Source organism: Carassius auratus, chromosome 5 (assembly GCF_003368295.1).
Source record: "Carassius auratus strain Wakin chromosome 5, ASM336829v1, whole genome shotgun sequence".
Taxonomy (NCBI): domain Eukaryota; kingdom Metazoa; phylum Chordata; class Actinopteri; order Cypriniformes; family Cyprinidae; genus Carassius; species Carassius auratus.
The window spans coordinates 24,004,421-24,026,667 of NC_039247.1; the positions used below are offsets into that span (position 1 = coordinate 24,004,421).

General features: G+C 37.9%; 2 protein-coding genes, 1 long non-coding RNA gene and 1 other non-coding gene across 8 annotated transcripts in view; 3 read left to right on the forward strand and 1 right to left on the reverse strand.

Annotated features, from left to right (window-relative positions):
• Nucleotides 1–997: 997 nt before the first annotated feature.
• Nucleotides 998–7,157, reverse strand: LOC113082416 (uncharacterized). 2 transcript variants are annotated; one of them, XR_003282656.1, is made up of 3 exons: nt 6,725–7,157; nt 3,850–3,953; nt 998–1,328 (listed from the first exon to the last, which is right to left on the reverse strand). It is a non-coding gene; the product is annotated as an uncharacterized LOC113082416 (long non-coding RNA). The 2 variants fall into 2 exon arrangements; XR_003282655.1 differs by lacking the exon at nt 6,725–7,157 and adding an exon at nt 4,066–4,265.
• On the forward strand, nt 5,813–5,883 carry trnag-ccc (transfer RNA glycine (anticodon CCC)). Its single transcript has one exon. It is a non-coding gene; the product is annotated as a tRNA-Gly (tRNA).
• Nucleotides 6,082–14,406, forward strand: LOC113082403 (nucleolysin TIA-1-like). Of its 2 annotated transcripts, none has more exons than XM_026254070.1 (12): nt 6,082–6,328; nt 7,220–7,316; nt 7,543–7,641; nt 9,061–9,115; nt 9,263–9,350; nt 9,752–9,827; nt 9,975–10,083; nt 10,612–10,707; nt 10,860–10,944; nt 11,027–11,165; nt 11,258–11,403; nt 13,672–14,406. In XM_026254070.1, exons 1-12 carry the CDS (start codon nt 6,300–6,302, stop codon nt 13,808–13,810), a joined length of 1,158 nt encoding a protein of 385 aa, XP_026109855.1. In that variant the 5' UTR covers nt 6,082–6,299; the 3' UTR covers nt 13,811–14,406. The 2 variants fall into 2 exon arrangements, with proteins under 2 accessions (XP_026109855.1, XP_026109848.1); XM_026254063.1 differs by having other exon boundaries at nt 6,085–6,328; nt 11,255–11,403.
• Nucleotides 14,407–15,443: 1,037 nt separating this feature from the next.
• Nucleotides 15,444–22,247, forward strand: part of c5h2orf42 (chromosome 5 C2orf42 homolog) — an 11,146-nt gene continuing 4,342 nt past the window's right edge. The window contains exons 1-3 of one of the 3 annotated variants that reach the window (XM_026254086.1): nt 15,444–15,905; nt 18,472–19,514; nt 21,355–21,468. In XM_026254086.1, coding sequence (XP_026109871.1) covers nt 18,494–19,514; nt 21,355–21,468 — 1,135 coding nt within the window. In that variant the 5' untranslated portion in view covers nt 15,444–15,905; nt 18,472–18,493. The remainder of the gene's footprint in view (nt 15,906–18,471; nt 19,515–21,354; nt 21,469–22,247) is intronic. The other 2 variants (XM_026254085.1, XM_026254087.1) reach the window with 2 other exon arrangements.

The following is a 22,247-nucleotide window of genomic DNA, read 5'->3' on the forward strand; positions in this document are numbered from 1 at the left end:
AGTGTTTGAAAGTTTAGGGTCAGTAATGCTTACATTTTTTTTTTTTTAAGAAATCCAGCAAGAATGCATTAAATTGCAAACAAAAGTGACAATAAAGACGCTGACGAAGTTATAAAAGATTTCGATTTATGTTAACTTTCCATTTTTTCAAAGAATCCTGAAAACAAACGTATCACGGATTCCACAAAAATATTATCAGACACAACTGTTTTAAACTCATAATAAGAAATGTTACTTGAGCAGCAAATCAGCATGTTAAAAATGATTTCTGAAGGATCGTGTGACACTGAAGAGCTAAAAATTCAGCTTTTCCATCACAGGAATAAATTCAAAATGTGATAAAATAGAAAACAGTTATTTTTCATTTGTTTTATTTCATAATATTACTTTTAAATGCAGCCTTGGTGAGCATAAGAGTCTACATTTTATAAAACTACATTTTACAACCAAACACATTGTGCACAGTATCCCACAATGCAAGGCACTTGACTTTGCAGTTCAGATGCATAAAGATAACCTTAAAACTCCCAGAAAAGGACATGTTGTCTCCCAACTAATGTTTGCTGACTTCAGGAACATAAATCCCTTTTAATAGAAGGAAATGATTCTAAACTAGTTTTGGAATCAAAAGATGTCTGGAGTTCAAAAGAGTATTCTTCGTTGTGATGTGAGGCGTGTTTTAAGATTTGGGCTGTGTTCACTTTGTACCTCAAGTACCTCAATGATCCTCACAGCACTGATGTCTCCTGCTTCAGGTTTTTCTGCAGTATTATCCAGGCAGTGTTCCTCAGAGCTTCCTGTGGCAGATCTGTGCCAAACCCTGAACCACACTGTACCGCAGCCTCCATCTGTCTTCATGCACTACACACAAAGATCTGCTTTACTTTCAATAAATGATGGTGGCTCCAGAAAGTAGGTGTGGATGCGTTATTTTTTGCAGATCCTTTTAATAAATGTATGAAATCAGTTTTCCTGTAGAGCAACCAAAGGTGTAGTTCATCACAAGATTACAAACATTCCCCAATTCTTTTGACTATTGTTTTATCATTTAAAAATGACTAAACTTAATTTCATGTGACCAAATACTTTTTGGAAGCCACTGTATATAGACATTTTCAATATGAGTCTCATGTAGACTTGACATGTCCTTCTTTTTGCTTAAAGCACTAATGTTGTCTTAGCAAGGTTATAAGTCTGCACTGAGCAGAGTTGGACTCTCCAGTTTTCTTCATTTCAGCACAGTGGCTGTTCTGGCAAATGCCCATCAAAATGGAGCAGTATATGTGCTCCAACTGCCACAGCCAGGATGCTTCCTGCAATGCCGTTTCCTGCATACACAGAAAAATAATTCAATTCAAAATTAAAAAAGAGCAGAATCCAAATCTTCAGTACTTATCCTGCTTGATCTGTCCACTGCTTTTGACACGGTTAATCACCAGATCCTCTTATCAACCCTACTGGCAAATGGCATCTCAGGAACCACACTTCAATGGTTTAAGTCTTAACTATCAGATAGGTCCTTCAAAGTATCTTGGAGAGGTGAGGTGTCCAAGTCTCAACATCTAACTACTGGGGTGCCTCAGGGCTCAGTTCTTGGACCACTTCTCTTCTCTGTCTACATGGCATCATTAGGTTCTGTCATTCAGAAACATGGCTTTTCATACCACTGCTATGCTGATAACACTCAACTGTACCTCTCATTCCATCCTGATGATCCGACGGTAGCTATTCGCATCTCAGCTTGTCTAACAGACAATTCTACCTGGATGATGGACCATCACCTTCAACTCAACCTTGCCAAGACAGAACTGCTTGTGATTCCAGCAAACCCATCGTTCCATCACAATTTCACCATCAAGTTAGGCACTTCAACCATAACTCCTTCAAAAACAGCTAGAAGCCTTGGAGTTATGATTGATGATCAGCTGACTTTCTCAGAGCACATTGCTAAAACTGTCCGATTCTGCAGATTTGCTTTATTCAACATCAAGAAGATCAAGCCCTTTCTTTCAGAACATGCTGCACAACTCCTTGCTCAAGCTCTTGTTCTGTCCAGGCTGGACTATTGCAATGCCCTCTTGGCAGGACTTCCGGCCAATTCTATCAAACCTTTACAATTAATTCAGAATGTGGCAGCAAGATTAATATTTAATGAGCCAAAAAGAATACATGTCACACCTCTATTTATCAATTTGCACTGGCTTCCAATAGCTGCTCGCATAAAATTCAAGGCATTGATGTTTGCCTACAAAACTACCAATGGCTCTGCACCCATTTACCTAAATTTGTTACTTCAGACTTATTTGCCCTCTAGAAGCTTGCATTCTGCAAGTGAACTTTGTTTGATTGTGCCATCCCAAAGAAGCACAAAGTCACTTTTACAGACTTTTAAATTAAATGTTCCCTCCTGGTGGAATGACCTTCCCAACTCAATCCGAGCAGCTGAGTCCTTAGCCATCTTCAAGAATCGGCTTAAAACACATCTCTTCCATCTTTATTTAACCCTCTAACTTTAACACTCAATATTCTAATTCTATTCTTTAAAAAAATCTAACTACCTTTCTAATCTTTTCTATTTTATTTTCATTAATTATGCAATTGTATGTGTGTGTGTGTGTGTGTGTGTAAAGACCTCTAACTAGCTTGCTCTATTCTTTTTTTTATTCCATCTGTTTTCTTTATATGATATTATTTAAAAGCCCATGCTACGTGTACTGTGTTAACCTAACTAAGATTTGTTATAGCACTTATATATCATTGCTCTTTTTGTTGTTTTTGATTGCTTCCACTGTCTTCATCTGTAAGTCGCTTTGGATAAAAGCGTCTGCTAAATGAATAAATGTAAATGTAAAATAATTTAATTTATCAAATGATTAAAGATTATGTAGAACCCTTCTGGGTATGAATTATGAGTAGAAATAATACACTAAAAATGAAAATTATATTCTGTTCTGTTATTCTCATCCTCAAAATGATGTTGTTTATCTCATAAAATGTCATGCTGATTTTTGTTCAAGTAATTTATAATTTAGAATATTATTAATACTTATTAACATGCAATTCTTAAATACATCTATGCATATTATCTTCTATGATGAAGGTTGAGTGCAATGCATTGTGGGATACTGTGGACAACGAGCATTGTTGTAAACTGCACATTTTGGCAAATGTTGGAGGCCGTACAGATATTTCATGTATACATTGCAGTATACTCTACCATTATTATTTTATTTCTTGTTTCTTGTGTTGAGGGGGTTTATGGAAGCCAGTTTCTGCCACTGAATGAAATATAAAACAAGGTAATTGCGAATTGTTTGATATAAAAATCGCAATTCTGACTTTTTGCAAGTTCATATCTTGCCATTCTGACTTTATAACACACAATTGTGAATTATTAAGTCAAAATCACAAGTTATAAAGTAAAAATTTATGAGTTATACAGTCAGAATTGCAAAATATAAAGTCTGAGGTTTTTTTCCGCAAGTGCGGAAACAGGCTTCCATACATAGTCAAAAATACTATGGGGATAAAACATTAAAAACTTAAGGAAGCTAAATAAAAACAACCTCATTACTTAACCTCCCCTTATCAAGTTGTTTGGTTTAATATTTTATTATTATTTCTGAGAAAAAATATTTTTAAACAAAAATATATATAAAAAAACTACTTCACTGCATACATATAAGATTAAACACTTGAACACTCGTGTTTGTCAGTGACCCTCGATCTTGTTCTAAACCCCAACTAACTTTCAGATTTTTATTCATTCAATTTGTTTGGACCATTCCTTTCAACCATTGTAAGAATGTGTTAAATGTATTTCTTTCAACGCTCTGCTATCTTACGCACCTGAGAACTATCCTGTCTTCGGGCCATGTGAAGCTTCAGAAGGGTCTGAAGGCAGAGATTTGGCATCCTCTCCCAGAATCATCAATCCTAACCCACAGTCAATCCTGAGGCCAACAGAAAATGATGTTACTTTGGGATTTGAACCTACAGTTCCACCTATAAGCTGCTTACATAACGTAAAACCTGCGGAAAGCATCTCACAAACACTTCACACACCAGTTGTCACGTTGAAGCTTATCTCTCAGCAACATAAGCTGTTTGATCACTTCAGAGAGCTGAGTGCCATTGTTTTGCACACAGTAGCTGAGAAGGCACTGCTGTAGTCTCTGGTTAACGCCATGCTCCTGTGCCTCCACAGAGACCTGCCAATCAAATACAGCTTGCAATTCAGTGAATCATACAGCACTTCCTTTCTGATTAAGTTGACCTAGCCGTCAAACCTGCACTGAATTGTCATTAGGAAGTTTGAGACCACCTAAAAAATACTTTGATAAATGATAACTTTTTGTAGGGTTGTTATCTCATAATTATGACTTAGTAACTCATAATTTCAAATGTGGTTAATTTCCTAATTAAAGAGATTTAGTGTGTAATAATTTCAACTTTTTGTTATAATTATGATAGTAGAATATAATAATAATAATTATTATTATTTTAATATAATTTCTGGTTACAATTTTGACTTTTATGTCATAATCATGATTTACTATGGCATGATTTTTTCTTCTTATGTGGTGAAAATGGGCTCCCATACATATTATGAAATAAAATAATAATAATATGAATAATATCTGTTAACATCTAAACTGAACTTAATATTCTAATTTATTTGAACATTTTAAGAGAATATTCTAAAATGAATTCTTCATAGATAAAAACTTATTTTATAGTATTGTAGTTACTAAAACATCTTTGTACTGGTAAATATAAACCCAGGGATAAATATAGATATCTGATTGTTTTGCAATAATGTTTGACCCAACACTGTCTCAGACATTTTGAGCAGATCTATATATGAAAGAAAACATATAGGTTAAACAAGGACTGATATATGGGTACATCTGCAATTACACTGAGTAAAAAAAACTTGGACATCATCTGTCACTTTTCCATTAACAAAATGAACCAAAAAGTAGCATGGTAATATGTTTTTGCAAATGTATGTACCATAATATCCTCAAAAGTACTTTGTAGTGTTCCCATGGTATGTGAATGCTGTAATTATTCACTCTTATGGTCTATATAAAGGTACCACAGCATTAACATCTAATACGTTCTTCTGAGGACTGAAGTCAACACACGGCTCACTCTGTGACTCTCTCAATATGAATTCTGTAACCAATTGTTACAGATGATTCATTTGTAAAAGCAGAAACTATTAATGTTCAGGCCCCGGGGAGATCAACATGTTTGCCTTCACCTCCAGACGCTGAAGACAAAAAAAAAGAGAATCAGAGCGCTTCAGGCGAGCGTTTTTATCAATGGAGGTGTGTCTCCACCTTGTGGCTGGAGAGAGTAATAAACTCATCACAACTGGTCATGCGGTATTTAATGCATATATTTAACGAAGCCTTACCTCTAAGACAATTCAACCCGGATGAACAATGAAGAAGGATGTTTAATACCTTGTATCAAATAAGAAATTGCCTTCCAAGATCATACTCTTCCAGCTGTTTGCACTCTTGTGCTTGATTGTATTTTTCAATGAAACCTTTGTTTCAAAATGGTTTCTGTAAAATACGACTAATGTCACTAAAATCCATACATTTTAATGGATGGATATATCACTGTTTCGCAAGACAACAAAATGACTTTTTATCTCATAATTTAGACTTTATTTTACTGTCGGCTCAGTGTTTTTTAAGTAAATCTCCACGCGGACTTTTTTTAATTGTTAATCACAAAGATGTCATGTTATCTATGTAGAATCTTGGTAACCCGCATGCGCAAGATCTCGCGAACAGCGCCGCTGGTGTAGTGGTATCATGCAAGATTCCCATTCTTGCGACCCGGGTTCGATTCCCGGGCGGCGCACATGATTTTGTCGGTGAATCAAAATTTTTTTTATTACATTGCTTTAACTTTATAACCTTCATTATATTTTCAACACTAAAAAGAATACGCATACATCTCTGTTTATTGTACTGTACAGCGCTCAGGCGCGTTTTTAAAGCTTGCTTTCTGCGCGCTTTGTAGTTCTCATGCGCATGCGCGCTTGCATTTCCGGTCCGGTTCCTCCGCCATCTTATGTCGCCTTTCCATTGTTCATAACTGGAGTCAGCCGAGGCGGCATTTCACATTTACTCTCATTATAACAGGCTTGGCTGAGAACAGAGAGGGTAGCAACACTGGAAAGAGCAAGGCACCGGCGTTACTCAAGACCATCTCAAAATCTACACCAGAGGACTGTTTTCTCTCAGGGATCGGTGTCTTAATTCGATCGGAAGAATATGATGGACGACGAGCAGCCCAAGACCCTGTACGTATATCGGCATTAACAGGCACCTTCACCTCATGTGAAGCCGTTCTGTTTAAAAACACTTTCCGGTTTTCACTTCGCTGAAGTCCTCATAGTTGATAACATTCTTGAGAGTGTGAGGCTAAAGAGAACCACAACCACAGAAACAGACGTGTTCAATTCGTGCCTCGAACAAAAGCTCTGAATGCTGGAATAAACGATTTACACTATATCTGGCGCCCGAGACCGTTGAGTTAGACACGGGACAGTCGTGCGGTCTCCAAGCATTTCGCATTACCCCCTTGTGCTAGTTATTGAGTTGATTTCGATGATTGCAGCAGGCCCGTAAAGGCCACAGCAGGACACTCACTCCGCTGTGTGTGTGTGTTTGAGTGTGTGAAGTTGCCTTGTACTTACCGAGAGCTCATTGTCATTACAGCATTGCTAGACAAAGAGTCTGTCTGGTGTGTTCATTGAAGTGTTATAACGCTTTACGTCTGTATATACAACACGCTTATGCAACTGACACGCAGCCATGGTCCAGCCATGGTTGTAACGTTATAAACGGTGAATTATTTTGTTGTTTGACGCTCACGTGCCTTGCGCGCTCTCGCGTGCACGGTTTTGTCATCCCTTTGTTTCGAACCCGTATGCACGATAATAAGCAGCTCATTGCCGGATGAATAATGAGGTTTTTTAAGGTCATGTAACGGCCAGTGGCTCCTCATGCCCACCTAATTCTTTTGTAATGTAAATGAGTTGGATCATTGTAACTCAGGTGAATTTGGCACAGATTGCGCTTGCAAGGACCCCTATAATTAGTGGATCAAATCATGCATTCAAATAAACCATGTCACTCATTGTCTTTTGCTTATCCATTATTTGTTTATTATTATTATTATTTTGCTCCAGGTATGTAGGAAACCTGTCCCGGGACGTGACCGAGGCCCTTATAGTGCAGCTCTTTGGTCAGATTGGCCCCTGCAAGAGCTGTAAAATGATTTTGGATGTGAGTATATCATTTGCCAATGCAGAAAATTGCACGCTAGTGCCATCTTTCAGCTTTTTAATTTATACTATACATTTTTAGCTAGATTTTTTTTTTCTCTCCTGAAGTGTGTTCTCTCCTTTGAGACGCATGAAGATGCTTTGCCTTTAAAACTCAATTTGCAATAAAAATTATGAAGCGTTCACGATACATGTTGCTTTTGTCTGATCGACTCCTTTGCCTTCAGACGGCAGGTAACGATCCATACTGCTTTGTGGAGTTCTTCGAGCATAGGCACGCAGCGGCCTCAATCGCAGCCATGAATGGGCGTAAAATAATGGGTAAGGTAAGCTATCGTATCTACAGGGTGAGTTGGGCTGGGACGGGAGGGCGGGACAGGTCCGATGTTCTGCAAACTTGTTGCGACGTAGCTTTGACCCGCTTGAGTCAGAGGTCGACATTTGCCTGTATACTGGATGTGCAGTTTGAACTGAGAGGGAGGTTTTGACTTTTTCATGTTCTGGCCATGCAACTTTCATCGTTTTAATAAAAATGAATACAATTATGATTAGTGAACGTGGAGCATAATTAATCTCCGCAAGCATGACTCTGTTTGTCTCTTTGTGAGAGACTTCAGAACAAATGAGTGTAACCGCACACATGAAGAAACACACTGAGGTCAAAATTCAAAGTGTTTAGTTTATTCATAACATGATATAGTTAAGTAAAATACCATGACAAGTGAGCCCTTTTGCTAAATATTCTGACGACGCAAAAAAGCATTCAAAAAACCTAAAGGATGCATGCATTACGTGAAGTCTAGTGCACCTGCGCTAAAGCCACTAATAGTCAAGCCTGCAATCATTATTCGAAAAAGCTAACACTTCAGTTCAATAAACTAGAAGTTATTTAAGAGACTTATGTTTTAGCCTGTTTTTGTACTATTTCCACAACACAAAAATAATCCCAAACAGTCACAGCATTGTTTTTCGTCACTGAGCAACATGACAATGTTTCGTTCCTGAATGAATCAATCATTTAAATGATTCGGTTCAATTGCAATTACTCGCTTATTAACAGTGACTCGGTGCCACCTACTGGTGGTTTTAATTTGACTTTTAAAGTACCTTTTTATTATTTACATTTCCAATATCAGTATTCAACGTTTAATATTTAATATATCAAAACATTTTGCATTTGTAAAAATAGGACTTTGTAAAGGTAAATAAAAATCTGCAGATTTAAGAATGTAAAAGCTGATATAACACTGAAAATATTGCTTCAGAATAAATTGCTTAAGCCACTAAAAATCTTGGTGATGCAATGCTTTTGTGGAGAGATTTTGCATGGAATATTGTCTGCTGATATAAAAAAAAGTTCACTGTGTATCTTCGTAATAAATGTAATTTATTACAGCGATGATATTTTGTTTTCTTTTTACATTAAACACATGAAATATTACTGATGTAATGTGCATTTCCACTACAGGTTTAGATCTTAAATTTCATATAAGGTGGTATTAAAAAGGTCTTAAATTTAACTTGTTCATGTTTGTAGTAAGTCTAATTCATACAAGTTTTCATTTGGACAGTGGAGTGGGAATTTAGTATCAAGTCTCCCTCTTCTTTTCTGTACATTCAGACCTCCATTGTGTTCAGGAGAGTGGTTTATTAATAGATAAATAGAGCAGCAACTTGTCCATGTCTTTATCATTTCTAATCTTTCCCTCAATCTTTTTCTTCCTCTATCCCTCTCTCTCTCCCAGGAGGTAAAGGTCAACTGGGCTACATCACCAAGCAGCCAGAAAAAAGACACAAGCAGTGAGTTCCATCTTCAGTTAATTCAAAGAATTTCTACAGTGCAGTGAGCTCATAGAAAAGCACCAACACAATGTCCTTGTACCGTACATGATTACTCACAATAAAGGTGATTCTGAATCCATGTAACTCGTGTTTGGTGGGCTTTAGATCACTTCCATGTCTTTGTTGGAGACCTCAGCCCAGAAATCACCACTGATGACGTCAGAGCTGCCTTCGCTCCCTTTGGAAGGATATCGTAAGTGAAATGACATGATGAATTTAGAGTAAAGAAAACTCCAGTGAGTTGCATTCAACTACTACTTTGAGTCATTCAGTCTGTTTAAACCCCAGTAACGTGTAAGGTCATGTAAAACGCTTGTCACCTTTTTACCAAGGAGAGGTCATTCATGAATAATGCAGACACACATCAGCACACATGTGCTTCTGCCTTACTTTCAGTTTGCATGTATAGCTGAATTGTCATTTGATTAAATATGACCATGACTGAGTATTTGTCTAGGGTTATTTAAAATCTCATGTAAACAGTTTTCTGGCAATGTCCAGATTTTCAGTTTTTCAGTGAGTAGGGTTTTTTTTTGCACATTGCAGTTCAAGCTGTCTGTTGTCAACCTGCCCAACTTTTTCTCTCTTTCTCAGAGATGCACGTGTGGTCAAAGACATGGCGACGGGGAAGTCTAAAGGCTATGGTTTTGTTTCTTTCTTCAACAAATGGGTGAGTCATGATCCAACATCAGGAAATGCAAGTTTTTTTTAACTAAGGGTGGGGGAGCATCTGCATTTTAATGCAAATGGCAGAAGCTTCTGTCGTGGCCATGTGCTGATGTTCTTGTTCTTGTTGTGCTGATGTTCTTGTTGGCAGGATGCAGAGAATGCCATTCAGCAAATGGGAGGTCAGTGGTTGGGAGGCAGGCAGATCAGGACTAACTGGGCTACAAGAAAACCCCCAGCACCTAAAGTCACCTATGAAAGTGAGCATCCATATGCTTTTCAAGAATTCTCCACTTTTTTTTTTATTTATTTTTTTTAAATCAAGAGCAAACCTCTCTGTGCAGTCTACTCCGTGTTAAAAGTGTTGATTCTGAAAATACTGTCATTTACTGACCTTTATTCCAAACCTTTGTAGGTTAATCACTCAATGTATTTTTGGAAGTTTTGCAGAAAATCTATTCTTCATAATAGTAACTCAGATTTGTTGAGTTCCATGAATAAGCAAAGCATTCTAAAACGCTGGATTGTTTTCCTTCTAGCTTTCTTTTTTGTTTTATAAATCTGGCACATCAAGACTGGTCACACAGGTTTAACGTTAATGATAGGACTTGCAGGAACATGTTTGGCATTATTATGTCAATCCTGGTGCAGTGTGTCTTGATACAAGTGACAGTCGACACCTTACAGAAAAAGTTTTGGAAAATCAATCAATGAAGTCAACGTTTAAATTGTGTATGAACCTTAAAACGAACCCAGACTAATCAGCATTTCATGACTCAATTTCACAGCGAACACCAAGCACTTGTCGTTTGATGAGGTAGTGAACCAGTCCAGCCCCAGCAACTGCACGGTTTATTGTGGCGGAGTCTCTACAGGCCTTACAGGTTCATGTTTGCTCCAGGCTAAAACATTACACCTTTGATTTATTTATGCTTTTGAGAAGCTGAACCTGGACTTTTTTTCCTGTACTGTCTGTGTAACCCTTTTGAATTCAGTTCATTCACTTGTGCAATGTGCTCCTGTCGTTCTGCTGTAGAACAACTCATGAGACAGACCTTTTCCCCTTTTGGCCAAATAATGGAAGTCCGAGTGTTCCCAGACAAAGGCTACTCGTTTGTGAGGTTTGTTGATGTCGTTCGAGTGAAATGTGGTGGTTACAGGTCCTAACGGTGGAGGCTGGTGTAACGCTCTTCATCTCTGCAGGTTCAACTCTCATGAAAGTGCAGCTCATGCGATAGTGTCTGTGAATGGCACGTCCGTAGAAGGTCACATGGTGAAATGTTACTGGGGTAAAGAGACTACAGAGATGGTGAGCCCTATTCAGCAGGTGCAGGTACCTCAGGTGAGCAGTAGTATGTTTCCATTCCACCTTTTATTCTTATCTTTTAAATTTTTTGATAACTCATGGGCATATTGTGATTTTTTTAATAGCAGAACAAAGTTAGTTTTGCTGCACAACCATACGGCCAGTGGGGACAGTGGTACGGCAACACACAACAAATTAGTCAGTATGTCCCTAATGGCTGGCAGGTACCCACTTACAACGTGTACGGACAGGCCTGGAACCAGCAGGGCTTCAAGTAAGTCCACAGGTCAACTTGGCCTCTGTTTTGCTGAATTTCAAAAGGCTACTTTCTTGGTGTCTGATTCGTTGGGTTTATTACAGGGTTTCCGCAGGCCCTTTAATAGTGTTACATATAGTTTTATCAAATTTAAGGCCATAATAATTCTTAAGTGGGACAAGAAAGTCTTAAATTTGAGGACTGAAAGACAAGAATTGCGATAAGGCTGAACGTGAGTGCTGAACTGCTTTGTTTACTGCAGTTACTGTAGAAACGCTGTAGTCTGCAGTTCCAAAAGCGCCTCCTGCTGGCAGAGGATGAATTGGCATTTTCAAGAAGCCTGTCTGCTATTTTTGTTCAGACCAATATGAAAATTAACCCATGTTTTTATGCTGCAAACACGCAAGATTTTAAATTTGAACTAGTGGATTATTCATTATAAAAATCTAAACAATTAAGATCTATTTAGACCTTATGTAATGTAGTAATGTATTTGCATATTAATTGATACTTTTGGCTCGCATTCATTTTTTAAAAAATGGTTTAAAGGCTGAAAAGTGAAGTTTAGTTTTTGTGAAACTCCGCATCTGAACTGTAAATCACACCTGTTACAGTTCAATGTTTCCGTAGACATTGCCCAACCCTGCTTATATGGTATACATTTTATTTGTGCTTATGGATCATTAAAATCATAAATATTTTTATTTTTTTAGATTAAAAGTTTTGGTAACTCTTCACAAAAAGGTCTCATTTGTTAACAATGCAGTAACTGGTAACACTTTACAATAAGCTTTCTTTTTTCATCTAAATGAACTATATTAACATTAACTTATGTTGTGATATTAAGTTAAAAATTACATAAACATTATATATATTATAATGTAAAGTTAATCTGTTAACATTACTTACTATACTGAGAACTAACATGAACACTAACATTTTTATTAACATTAACAAAGATTAATAAATGCTGTAAAAATATATTGTTCTATTGTTAATATTACTGATTAATGCTTTACAATAAGTCCTTAATAAAAACTTTTTTGTAACAATGTATGAACCAACAAAAAACATAGTTATATTATTTCACAGTACATTAATGTCAACAGATAAAACTTACAATTTTAATTTGTGTTTGTCAATACACTGAGATGAATAATTGCTATATAAATATGGTTCATGTTAACAACTGAAACCATATTGTAAAGTGTAACTGAAGTTTTATGTATCTCTCTCTCTCTCTGTGTCTGCTTTACACTCTTGAAGTTATAGCGGAACACTTTCATTGCTGTAACCCTTAAAACCATACCGCCAGAGGGTCTCTGTAAATGCATGTGTCCACTGTGCACTGTTTTCCTTATTCCTGGCACTGGTGGCTTGGGTTCGTCTTCGCTGCGTGCAGCTATATTTTTGTGTTCTTGTTTGTTATGATGTAGTAATTTTCACAAATAAAGAGAAATAGCTAAAAACATAACATGAATTTAAATGTAATTATTTCAGGGTTTTCAAAACAATAGTCCTAACACTGTAAATATAAAAGTCCCACTTCTGACACTAAAACTGCCTATAATTAAAAGAAGAAAAAATAAAGAAAGTTGAACATTTGACAGCCACTGAAAAAATTTCCCGTAGTTGTGCTCAGCTCAAGTACTTATTTGACCAAAAATGGTTCATGTTTGTAGTATAAAAACAAAAGATACAAATCTTTCAAACACAAAACTACTTATTAAAAATGATTGTACAAAATCGTGGGAACCTTTTCGTTTGACCACACAGAATGTGTATTTTAATCCTCATTTATTATGTAATATCACAGAGCTAAAGTATTAACCAATAAGTGTCCTTAAAGAATCATTATTTTCTACAGCGCATGTGAATCTGAAACTAGTGGGTACCACACAATAACCCTTAGGGCCTTCCGTATCGAGGGAACCCTTTTCACAGTACCAGAACTAATTGTGGAATACACACTTTTTGGCGTTTTCGCTTCGCTCTTACTCCGGAGCAGAGTCTAACCAGCGCAACTGTTACGATCCGTGACACAAATAGACATTGAATGTGCAAAGCAGTGGTAAATGGTTCAAATTAGGGGTTTATTAGATGCCACTATACCAGTTAGTGGAGAATGCGTGTTGACTCTGTAGTCAACATTTCCACTCGTACAGTTAGATTAAATTGGGAGACTTGTGTGATTGCTGTCAGTGCTTATGATGAAATAAAAACACTAGCTGTTTATCTCCTTAAACATCTTCTCGTCCACCAGCTAACAGTTCTTTTGTCTTGTAGTCACATACAGGCTGGTGCCGGGTGGCCCGGTGTGAGTGCCGTGAGTAACGGAGGCATGGTGGAGCCTGCGCAGGGAGTCAACGGGACCGTGCTAGCCAACCAGTCCAGCATGGGCACTGCAGGATACCACACACACTGATGGAGCGACGGACAACTCTAGCACTCCACTGCGGCCGCAGCAGGGATCTACACACCACCCCCACCCCTTTCTCAAACACCCATCAAGATGCCTGGCCTGGGGAGGGGGTGTGCCATTTTTTTTCCTGACCCTCCCCACCCTCAATGTGTTATTTTCCTTGAGTTTAAGACTTTAAGGCAGATCCTGCTCGTCATCGCGGGGTCTCGAGTTGCCCTACACTGGGATGAAACGACACACCCAGAAACACAAACATATTCAGACACGTTAACACACATAAATCCACGAGTCTTCGGCCTGGTGTCCGACCGACTTCATCCAAGAGGACTATGCCATTTTTTAAGTCCAAGTACTATAAATCAATAAAATCAACAATGACTGCAACCTTTCCATTTTTGCTTTTTTTTTTTTTTTGGTTTGTTTAGAGCGTTTTCAGCTGCTGATTTTGTAATATATGAAGCTTTGCCTTTTTCTTTTCTTTTTTGGACTTGCCATTTTAAAAGCAACATTTTGTTGAGCGGAGTGATGACACCAATGAATCGTGTGAAATGTCAACTTTTTTTGTGTTTATAAAATGAATAAAATGGATGTCAGTTGTATTTTTTTTAGACATTCAATTTCTCAAACTGAACCAATTGCAGGGATGACTGCCACATTTTTTTCCTTAAAGGCAGGTGAATATTGCACAATATTAATACGTTTTCACAAGATTTGATGTTAGGCAAATTTTAGATATTTTAAATTGTTTTGCATTCCACTTTTTTTGAGGGCTTATAAGTACAGTATACCATTCTGTATATAAATAACCATACAACTGTTGGGACGCTATATAAAGATAATTCAGATGTTGATCATGAATGCTTTTGCTTGTTTTTTTTTTTTGTTTTTTTTTTTCTAGGTAGGTAGGTGGGAGGGACGGTGGGTGGGAAGAGGTTTTGGGCATCATCGCAAATATCCTTCAGCATTAGTGACTCTGTTAAAGCTGATCCATGCGGTTGTAAGGATTCTTCCAGAGAACACATGGAGAAGAATTTGCTGCCTTGCACTGCAATTAACATTTTGTTAGAATTGCTATAATTCTTTGTATAAAATCGAAATGTTAACTTTTTTTTTTTTTTTTTAAATAAAGTATTTGGTAGCCAGACAAGAAACCTGAACGGATCAGAATTTTGCACTGTTGCCCAATGGAGTTTTAATACACAAAACCAATTATGTTGCCTTATTTGAGTTGATTTCATTTGAACAAACTGATGTTAATGAAATATAGGCAGTGCCTACAAATACATCGAGACCTTGGGTTTTGAGGGATTTTTTAAATAATAATCATCCTATTATTACATGTTCTTGCTTTGTCCCATTAAAATGCAGATGCGAACCAACATTTCTGTCCTGTCTTTGAGCTGGATGGTCTTACACTACATTACGTTACTTGTAAAAACTTATTTTTTTTCAGGGGCAAAATTGCCGGTTGTGTTGGAAATAAGTAGTTTGTTGATTAAAAAAAAAAAAAAAAAAAAATATATATATATATATATATATATATATATATATGAATTCGTGATGTATATGTATATTTTCAGATGGAACATCTAAAAAAATGTAAATCAAAATCTGCATGGAATTTAAAGTTGCAAAATAACTGAAGGTATGGTAAGAAGTTGTATAAAGATAACGATCATGTATAATAATTAGAAGTTAATATATATTTAACAAGTACTTTAAACGCTTTAATGCCAAGTTTCCAAAGAGCAGAAATAAAAAGAAACAACGAGCCATTGATATTAGGGAGAAATAAACAAATATTTCCAGAATGTTAATAAGCTAGTAAATAATGTATGGTTTTGATTGGTCGTTCTGTGGCCAATCGGGAAGCTCGTTACAGCCGCAGCGGAGAGTCTGTTTGTAAGGAGGAATGGCGACGGTCACTGGAGCTCTGAAGTGAATCCTCCGCCGGATCTGACCACTGAGCGCCGGGAAAGCGCTGCTGTAGAGGTCGGCCTGTCTCTCATCATCATTTATACACTCTATCCATTCACTATCGCACAGCTAATGTTTAACTCAAATAAGTCTCGATGAATCGATGTCATTAGAATGCTTTGTAAGTCTTATATTGTAGTTATTGCATGTCAGTGACATTTTCATATTATTTGTGCAAATGTGCAAGTATGTGTCTTCTGAAACAATTTAAATATATATATATTTAATGAACGTTTACCGTGTTTTGTCTTCGTTATTTAAAATTACATCATGAAGGAGGTACTAAAACTACTAGTTTTAAATGTATGTATCGTCTTTCATTACATAGGCTAAAGAGTTTTATTGCCTAGATTAGAACTTAACAATAATAAATTACACTAATCAAATAAAGCACAATGGTTTTCTGGGCATGGCACTGTTGCAATAATTAGGTTTTTAGACACGTGCCAATCCAACAACAGGGTTTCACATAGCCCCAGCCAACCTCCCTCTTATATATTTTGTAAATTGTGAAAATGATCTTGGCCTGCAGTATTCACATGTTGCTGGAATAATAAAGAACTGCTTCATAGCTGCTAAACAACAGAAGACATTTGCACATTTGGTTTCCTGCAATGGATTGTAGGTAAACACTACCTCATCCAGTGCTCTGTTTGTTTTCTGTTGTAGAAAAAGTGTCTATCTGCATGTAAGAAACTTCCTCAAATTATTCACTGTGTGAGTGAGCTGTGTGAATGAATCAAAAATAATTTCAGATCTTTTTACAATCCAGTATGTGGTAATCTCAACAGTCAGACAAGGATTTACAGTAATAGTTTATAGGGACACTGGGGTTTGTGTCTGAGTAAAAAGGCTCCATTTTACCGCACTACAGTATTTAAAGGTATACAAAAATTGAAAATTGTATGTTTATCTGTTTACCCCCAGATCATCCAAGATGTAGGTGACTTTGTTTCTTCAGTAGAACACAAAGAAACATTTCTAATTCAAACCACTGCAGTCTGTCAGTCATAAGTGGATGGGATTCATGGCTTTGAGACAAAAAAAAAAAAACACACACAAATAAAACCAAATTAAACCCAGAGAGTGTCGATACATTGATGTGTAAAGACATGAAATGATTGGTCTGTGCAAGAAACTGAACTGTATTTGAATAAACAAAGTCACCTACAGGTACAAGTAAAAAAATTAGAATATCTTGGAAAAGTTATTTATTTTTTGTAATTTAATTTAAAACCGCAAACTTTTATTCTAGATTTATTGCATTTAAACTTAAATATCTCAAAGAGTTTTTTTGGTTTTAATTCTGATGGTTATGACTTACAGCTTCTCAGTATCTAAAAAAATAGCATATTTTCTCAAAGATCAATCAAAAAAAGATTTACAAAACAGAAATGTTCAAGATCTCCAAAGTAGGTTTAATTATGCACTCAATACTTGGTAGGGGCTCCTTTTGCACAAATTACTGCTTCAGTGCGGCGTGTCATGGAGGTGACAAGCCTGTGGCACTGCTGAGGCGTTATTGAAGCCCATGTTGCTTTGATGGCAGCCTTCAGCTCCTTTGTATTGTTTGTCAGATGTTACTTATACAATACCCCATAGATTCTCTTTGGGGATCAGGTCAGGCATGTTGTCTGGCCAATCAAGCACAGTAATAGCATGGTCATCAAACCACTTGGAAGTGGCTTTGGCACTGTGGGCAGGTGCTAAAGTCCTGCTGCAAAATGAAATCAGCCTCTCCATAAAGCTTGTCAGCAGATGGAAGCATAAAGTGCTCCAAAATCTCCTGGTAGATGAATGCATTGACTTTGGACTTGATAAAACACAATGGACCAAAACCAGCAGATGTCATGGCACCCAAAATAATCACTGATTCGGAAACTTCACACTGGACTTTGGATTCTGTGCCTCTCCAGTCTTCCTCCAGACTCCAGACCTTGATTTCCAAATGAAATGCTAAATTTACTTTCATCTGAAAAGAGGACTGTGGATCACTGAGCAACAATCCATTTATTTTTCTCCTTACCCGAGGTGAAATCCTTCTGACGTTTTTTCTGGTTCAGGAATGGCTTCGTTTTAGGAATGTGACAGCTGTAGTTTTTTGAGTGACACTCCACTCATTGTGAAGCTCTCCCAAGTTCTTGAATTGGCTTTTGCTGACAATCTTCCCAAGGCTGTGGTCACCCCTGTTGCTTGTGCACCTTCTCTTACCACACTTTTTCCTTCCAGTCAACTTTCTATGAATATATTTTGATACAGCACTCTGTGAACAGCCAGCCTTTTCAGCAATGACCTTCTGTGGCTTACCCTCCTTGTGGAGGGTGCTGATGATTGTCTTGTGGAAAACTGTCAAGTCAGTAGTCTTTCCCATAATTGTGGTTGCATGTTCTAAACTAGCCCAAGAGTTACCCAGTATACTTGAAATTAATCAAACTAATCAAGCTCAAAATAGAACATTCAAATTTTTTTGAGATACTAAATTTGTAATTTTCCCAAGCTGTAAGTCATAATCAGTCTTAAGTCAATCAATTTAATTATTTCAGTTTGTGTGCAATGAATCTAGACTATAAGAAAGTTTGCGTTTTTTAAATTACAAAAAATAAAGACCTTTTCCATGATATTCAAAATTTTATAGATGCACCCCCCCTCTGTTGATGAACAATAAAATTGTCCTGTATCAATCTCAGTTTCAGTGTACGTCTGCTAACAATGGATGCTTCTTTGGTAAACTCTGCAATATCGCTGGCATCACAAACTGTGGTTTCTCCTGTTACTCAAACCTCCAGCAACTCGAGCAGGAGACCTCGAGACAAACGGAAGACTCCTGCGTTTCTGTCAAACTTGGGCAAGGCTACATTAAGAGGCATCCGCAAGTGCCCTCAGTGTGGCGTTTACAATGGCACCCGTGGCCTCAGCTGTAAGAACAAGGCCTGTGGAACCATCTTCAGGAATGGGGAGCATGGGACTGGACGTTTGAAAAAAGGGGCATGTGAAGTGGTTCAAGTTGTAACAGACAGTGGAGGTGGCAGGGCCGGAGGGCCGCAAGTGTTCTCTGTGCGTCAAAGGGGACGTGGCCCTGAACAACGAGGCTTTGTTGAGTTAGTCCTCACGGATACAGCTATTACTACCGCAGACGGAACCCTGCTGACCCGTGTCAACCTCGGTCGCTGTTACATGCCCTCTTGTCAGCAGAATGAAAGTGAATCAACAGTTGAAGGTGGCCATCAACAAGCAACACAACCACCCAAAAGTCCCTGTACCCATGTGAAGCAAGCCATGGAGTGTCAGACCCAAGCAACACCTCTGCCGCTCAAAAGCTCTGTCCTGGAGGCCCTGGTGGTCACTTCCCAGGCCAAAGAAGAGTTGTGGAGGCTGGCTACAGAGACACCGGGACCTCTAGTGCAGAGGGTTTCTAAAGGGACCCTAATAGTGAAGTGCCAACCAGGTGAAGCCCACCCTCTGGGATTGCTGCATTTGACGGTGGGCTTAACTGGTGTTAAAGACAAGACTGTGGGTGCGGCTACCTTTCAATGTGCATGTTATGTACCTAATACCAAGGGGGATTTGGGGGTGAGAAGTGGGGGTCAGTCTAATATCAACAATGGAGAAAATTCCCACCAGCATAATTTACCTGAGCACTGCCTCCATTTCTATGCTTGCGTTTGTGCCTTCACAAGTGATGAGAAGCTGGCCTCTGAGTTTTCAGCTTTCCTCAACTACAACATGAATGGTAAGTCCATCATTTAGGTGCTAGGTCTTGAACCCTGTTCCTGGATAGGCACTGTCCTGCAAAATATATTTCCAACCTGCTTTTTTCCAACTACCCTGGAATGTGATATTTCAATTGATCCAGAAGAACTTGATTATTTGGTTAAGGTGTGTTTGATTAGGGTTGTAGCTAAACTCTGCAGGACAGTGGGTTACCAGTGGAGGGTTGAAGACCTATGAATTATGTTGTCACCTTATGTGCACCTGCACGTAAGCTCTCTTCCAAAACCTAGTGTAGTGGTTCTCAATTCCAGTCCTGGTGACCTACCACTCTGCACATTCTGTATGCTTATCTAACACGCCTGGTTAGGACCATCAGCTCATAAGGGGAGATCTCCAATGAACTGAAGAGAGAAATACACAATTTGCAGAGCAGTGGGTTGCCAGAACCAAAATTGAGAACCACTGACCTAGTGATCCCAATTTCTGTTTACTTTTGTGTCCAAACATGTTCCTGAAGGGCCAATTTCTTGCAAAGTTTAGCACCAACCTTTAATACACACACCTGAACCAGTTAATCAAGGTGTGTTCCTATAGAGCTCCAACCTTGTTCAAACTCACCTGCCCATAATACTGGGTACACACCAAAAGGTAATCAGGCTAATTTTGGGCAGATTTCCCCCCTTCCGACAATCCTAGCTATGACCCGATTTATCTTGATGGTTCTACAGATTATTTTATCAGATTTTCCCTTGGTGTGAGGTATGTTAAGACAGTCCGAACCTGATCGGAAGAACTTTGGGGCTTCCCCAATCGGGAATCGTAAATATTCTACATGTTTAATATTTACGATCAGAAATCCTGATGTGTGGGGGGAACCACGAGCACAGATGTGTGCACGCTCTGGAGATTATCACCTGAAATGAAAGTTGAAACAATATTAAATTAAATTTAAATTAAATTAAATTATTATTAAATTACAATATCCAACCAGAAAGCGAGATGATGGAAGACGGAAGCAGTCATGGCGCAGCACAAAGTGAAATTGATGTGGACAGCAGAGAGGGAGGATCAGCTTGTTGATTTGTGGCAACAGCATGAATGTTTATACAATGTGTCATGTATAAAATCATTCCAAACACAATCATTGCAATTTCTTCCTGCATATCGTCCGCCATACTTATTCTGAAGTCTTGCGAGATTTCCTGTGTTCAGTCGAGAGTCTGGTTGAAAATGTGTCTTTGTCACATCATTGCACACAACACACTATAGGAGGAAAATGGTTAAATCTAGGATTTTTTATCCTCATGTTTGTGGTCTCTCACATTTTGAAAATCTTATAAGACTTAAAAAATATTTTGGTGTGAACCCAGCACAACTCTCTAGTAATCCTGAAGACCTTGATTAGCTTGTTCAGGTGTGTTTGATCAGGTTTTGAGCTAAACCCTGCAGGAAATTGGATCTCGAGGGCCAGAGATGAGAACCCTGGCCCTAGTCTACTGAAGTCTACTAAAATAGGCAGAGTTAGCCAAACTTACCACTGAAGGGCTACTTCTGCTCTAAGGTTACATCCTAACCCAGGTTCCAAAAATGACAGACTTGGACATCTCTACAAAGAAAGCAACTTGTGCAATACAAACATAGTGCTTAAGTGAAGCGCATAGCAAATGTGACAGAATTGTGTTCAATAGATTTTGATGTTACCATGAGCTAGGCTAACAACATTCTAATAAACATCAAAATGCATAGTATACAAATATATTTTCAGACATAACATTTTAAATTGGATGAAGTCCATGAATTAAAAGATAAACTTTCTATTGATACTTTTTTTGACTTTGAGAATTATTACGCATGTCCAGGACTGCAGGAGAGGGCAGATGCCACAACGCTCAGTATACCTGAGGCTCAGCAACACATTGAGCCCTCCATCTCTCATCGTCCCAAGAGACTCAAATTTGTGGAGTCCTCTACTGGTAAGTTAAAGCTCATGGACAGTAACCTCCTACCGTCTGCACAAAGGGCACTGTTGCCAAGCACTTTCAATAGAAGTCTGCTTGAAAATGGCTAAATTAGCATATATTAGCAATAATTAGCATACTCATGTCGTTGCATTGTATTTTAATTATGCCTATTGTCAATCCTTTACTTCCATTTGCTTCTCGTCTGCTCTCTGTAGTTTAATACAGCCGAATTACTGACAAAAATTGTTCTCATTTACTTATCTTTCTGCCAATGAAATGAGCATGGAATGCTAAAGTCCTGATTTATAACAGCAGTGTCATCTGACAAAAATGACCACAGACATCAGTTAAAGACAAATATTGGATATATGTACATATAAAATGATCACTCACAGCTTGTGTGAGAATAACAAACCACAAGATGAATGTTCAGTTTTCAGTCGGCGATGTTTAGGCCTAATCTCTTTTAAGGAAAAGTGGTCTGAAAAGTCACCTAGGTGGCAAAATTGCTTTGTACCTACTAATAATGCAGTTTCTGTATTAATTTTATTTGGGGTAATCGCAACATGGAAATATATGTATGTGATAACATTTTCTAAAAAAAAGCTGAAAGTGTTACATATATCAACTACAAAAATGACAGAAGATTCACCAAAATATTTAATAAACAGACACAGGGAGCAGGAAATTTAGAGAATTTAGTGGAAATCTGAGCTTTCTGTTGGCGCAGATTCTGTGTGGGTCTGCTTATCGACCTCTCCACAAAAATCTGTTGTTGATGTGTAAATGCT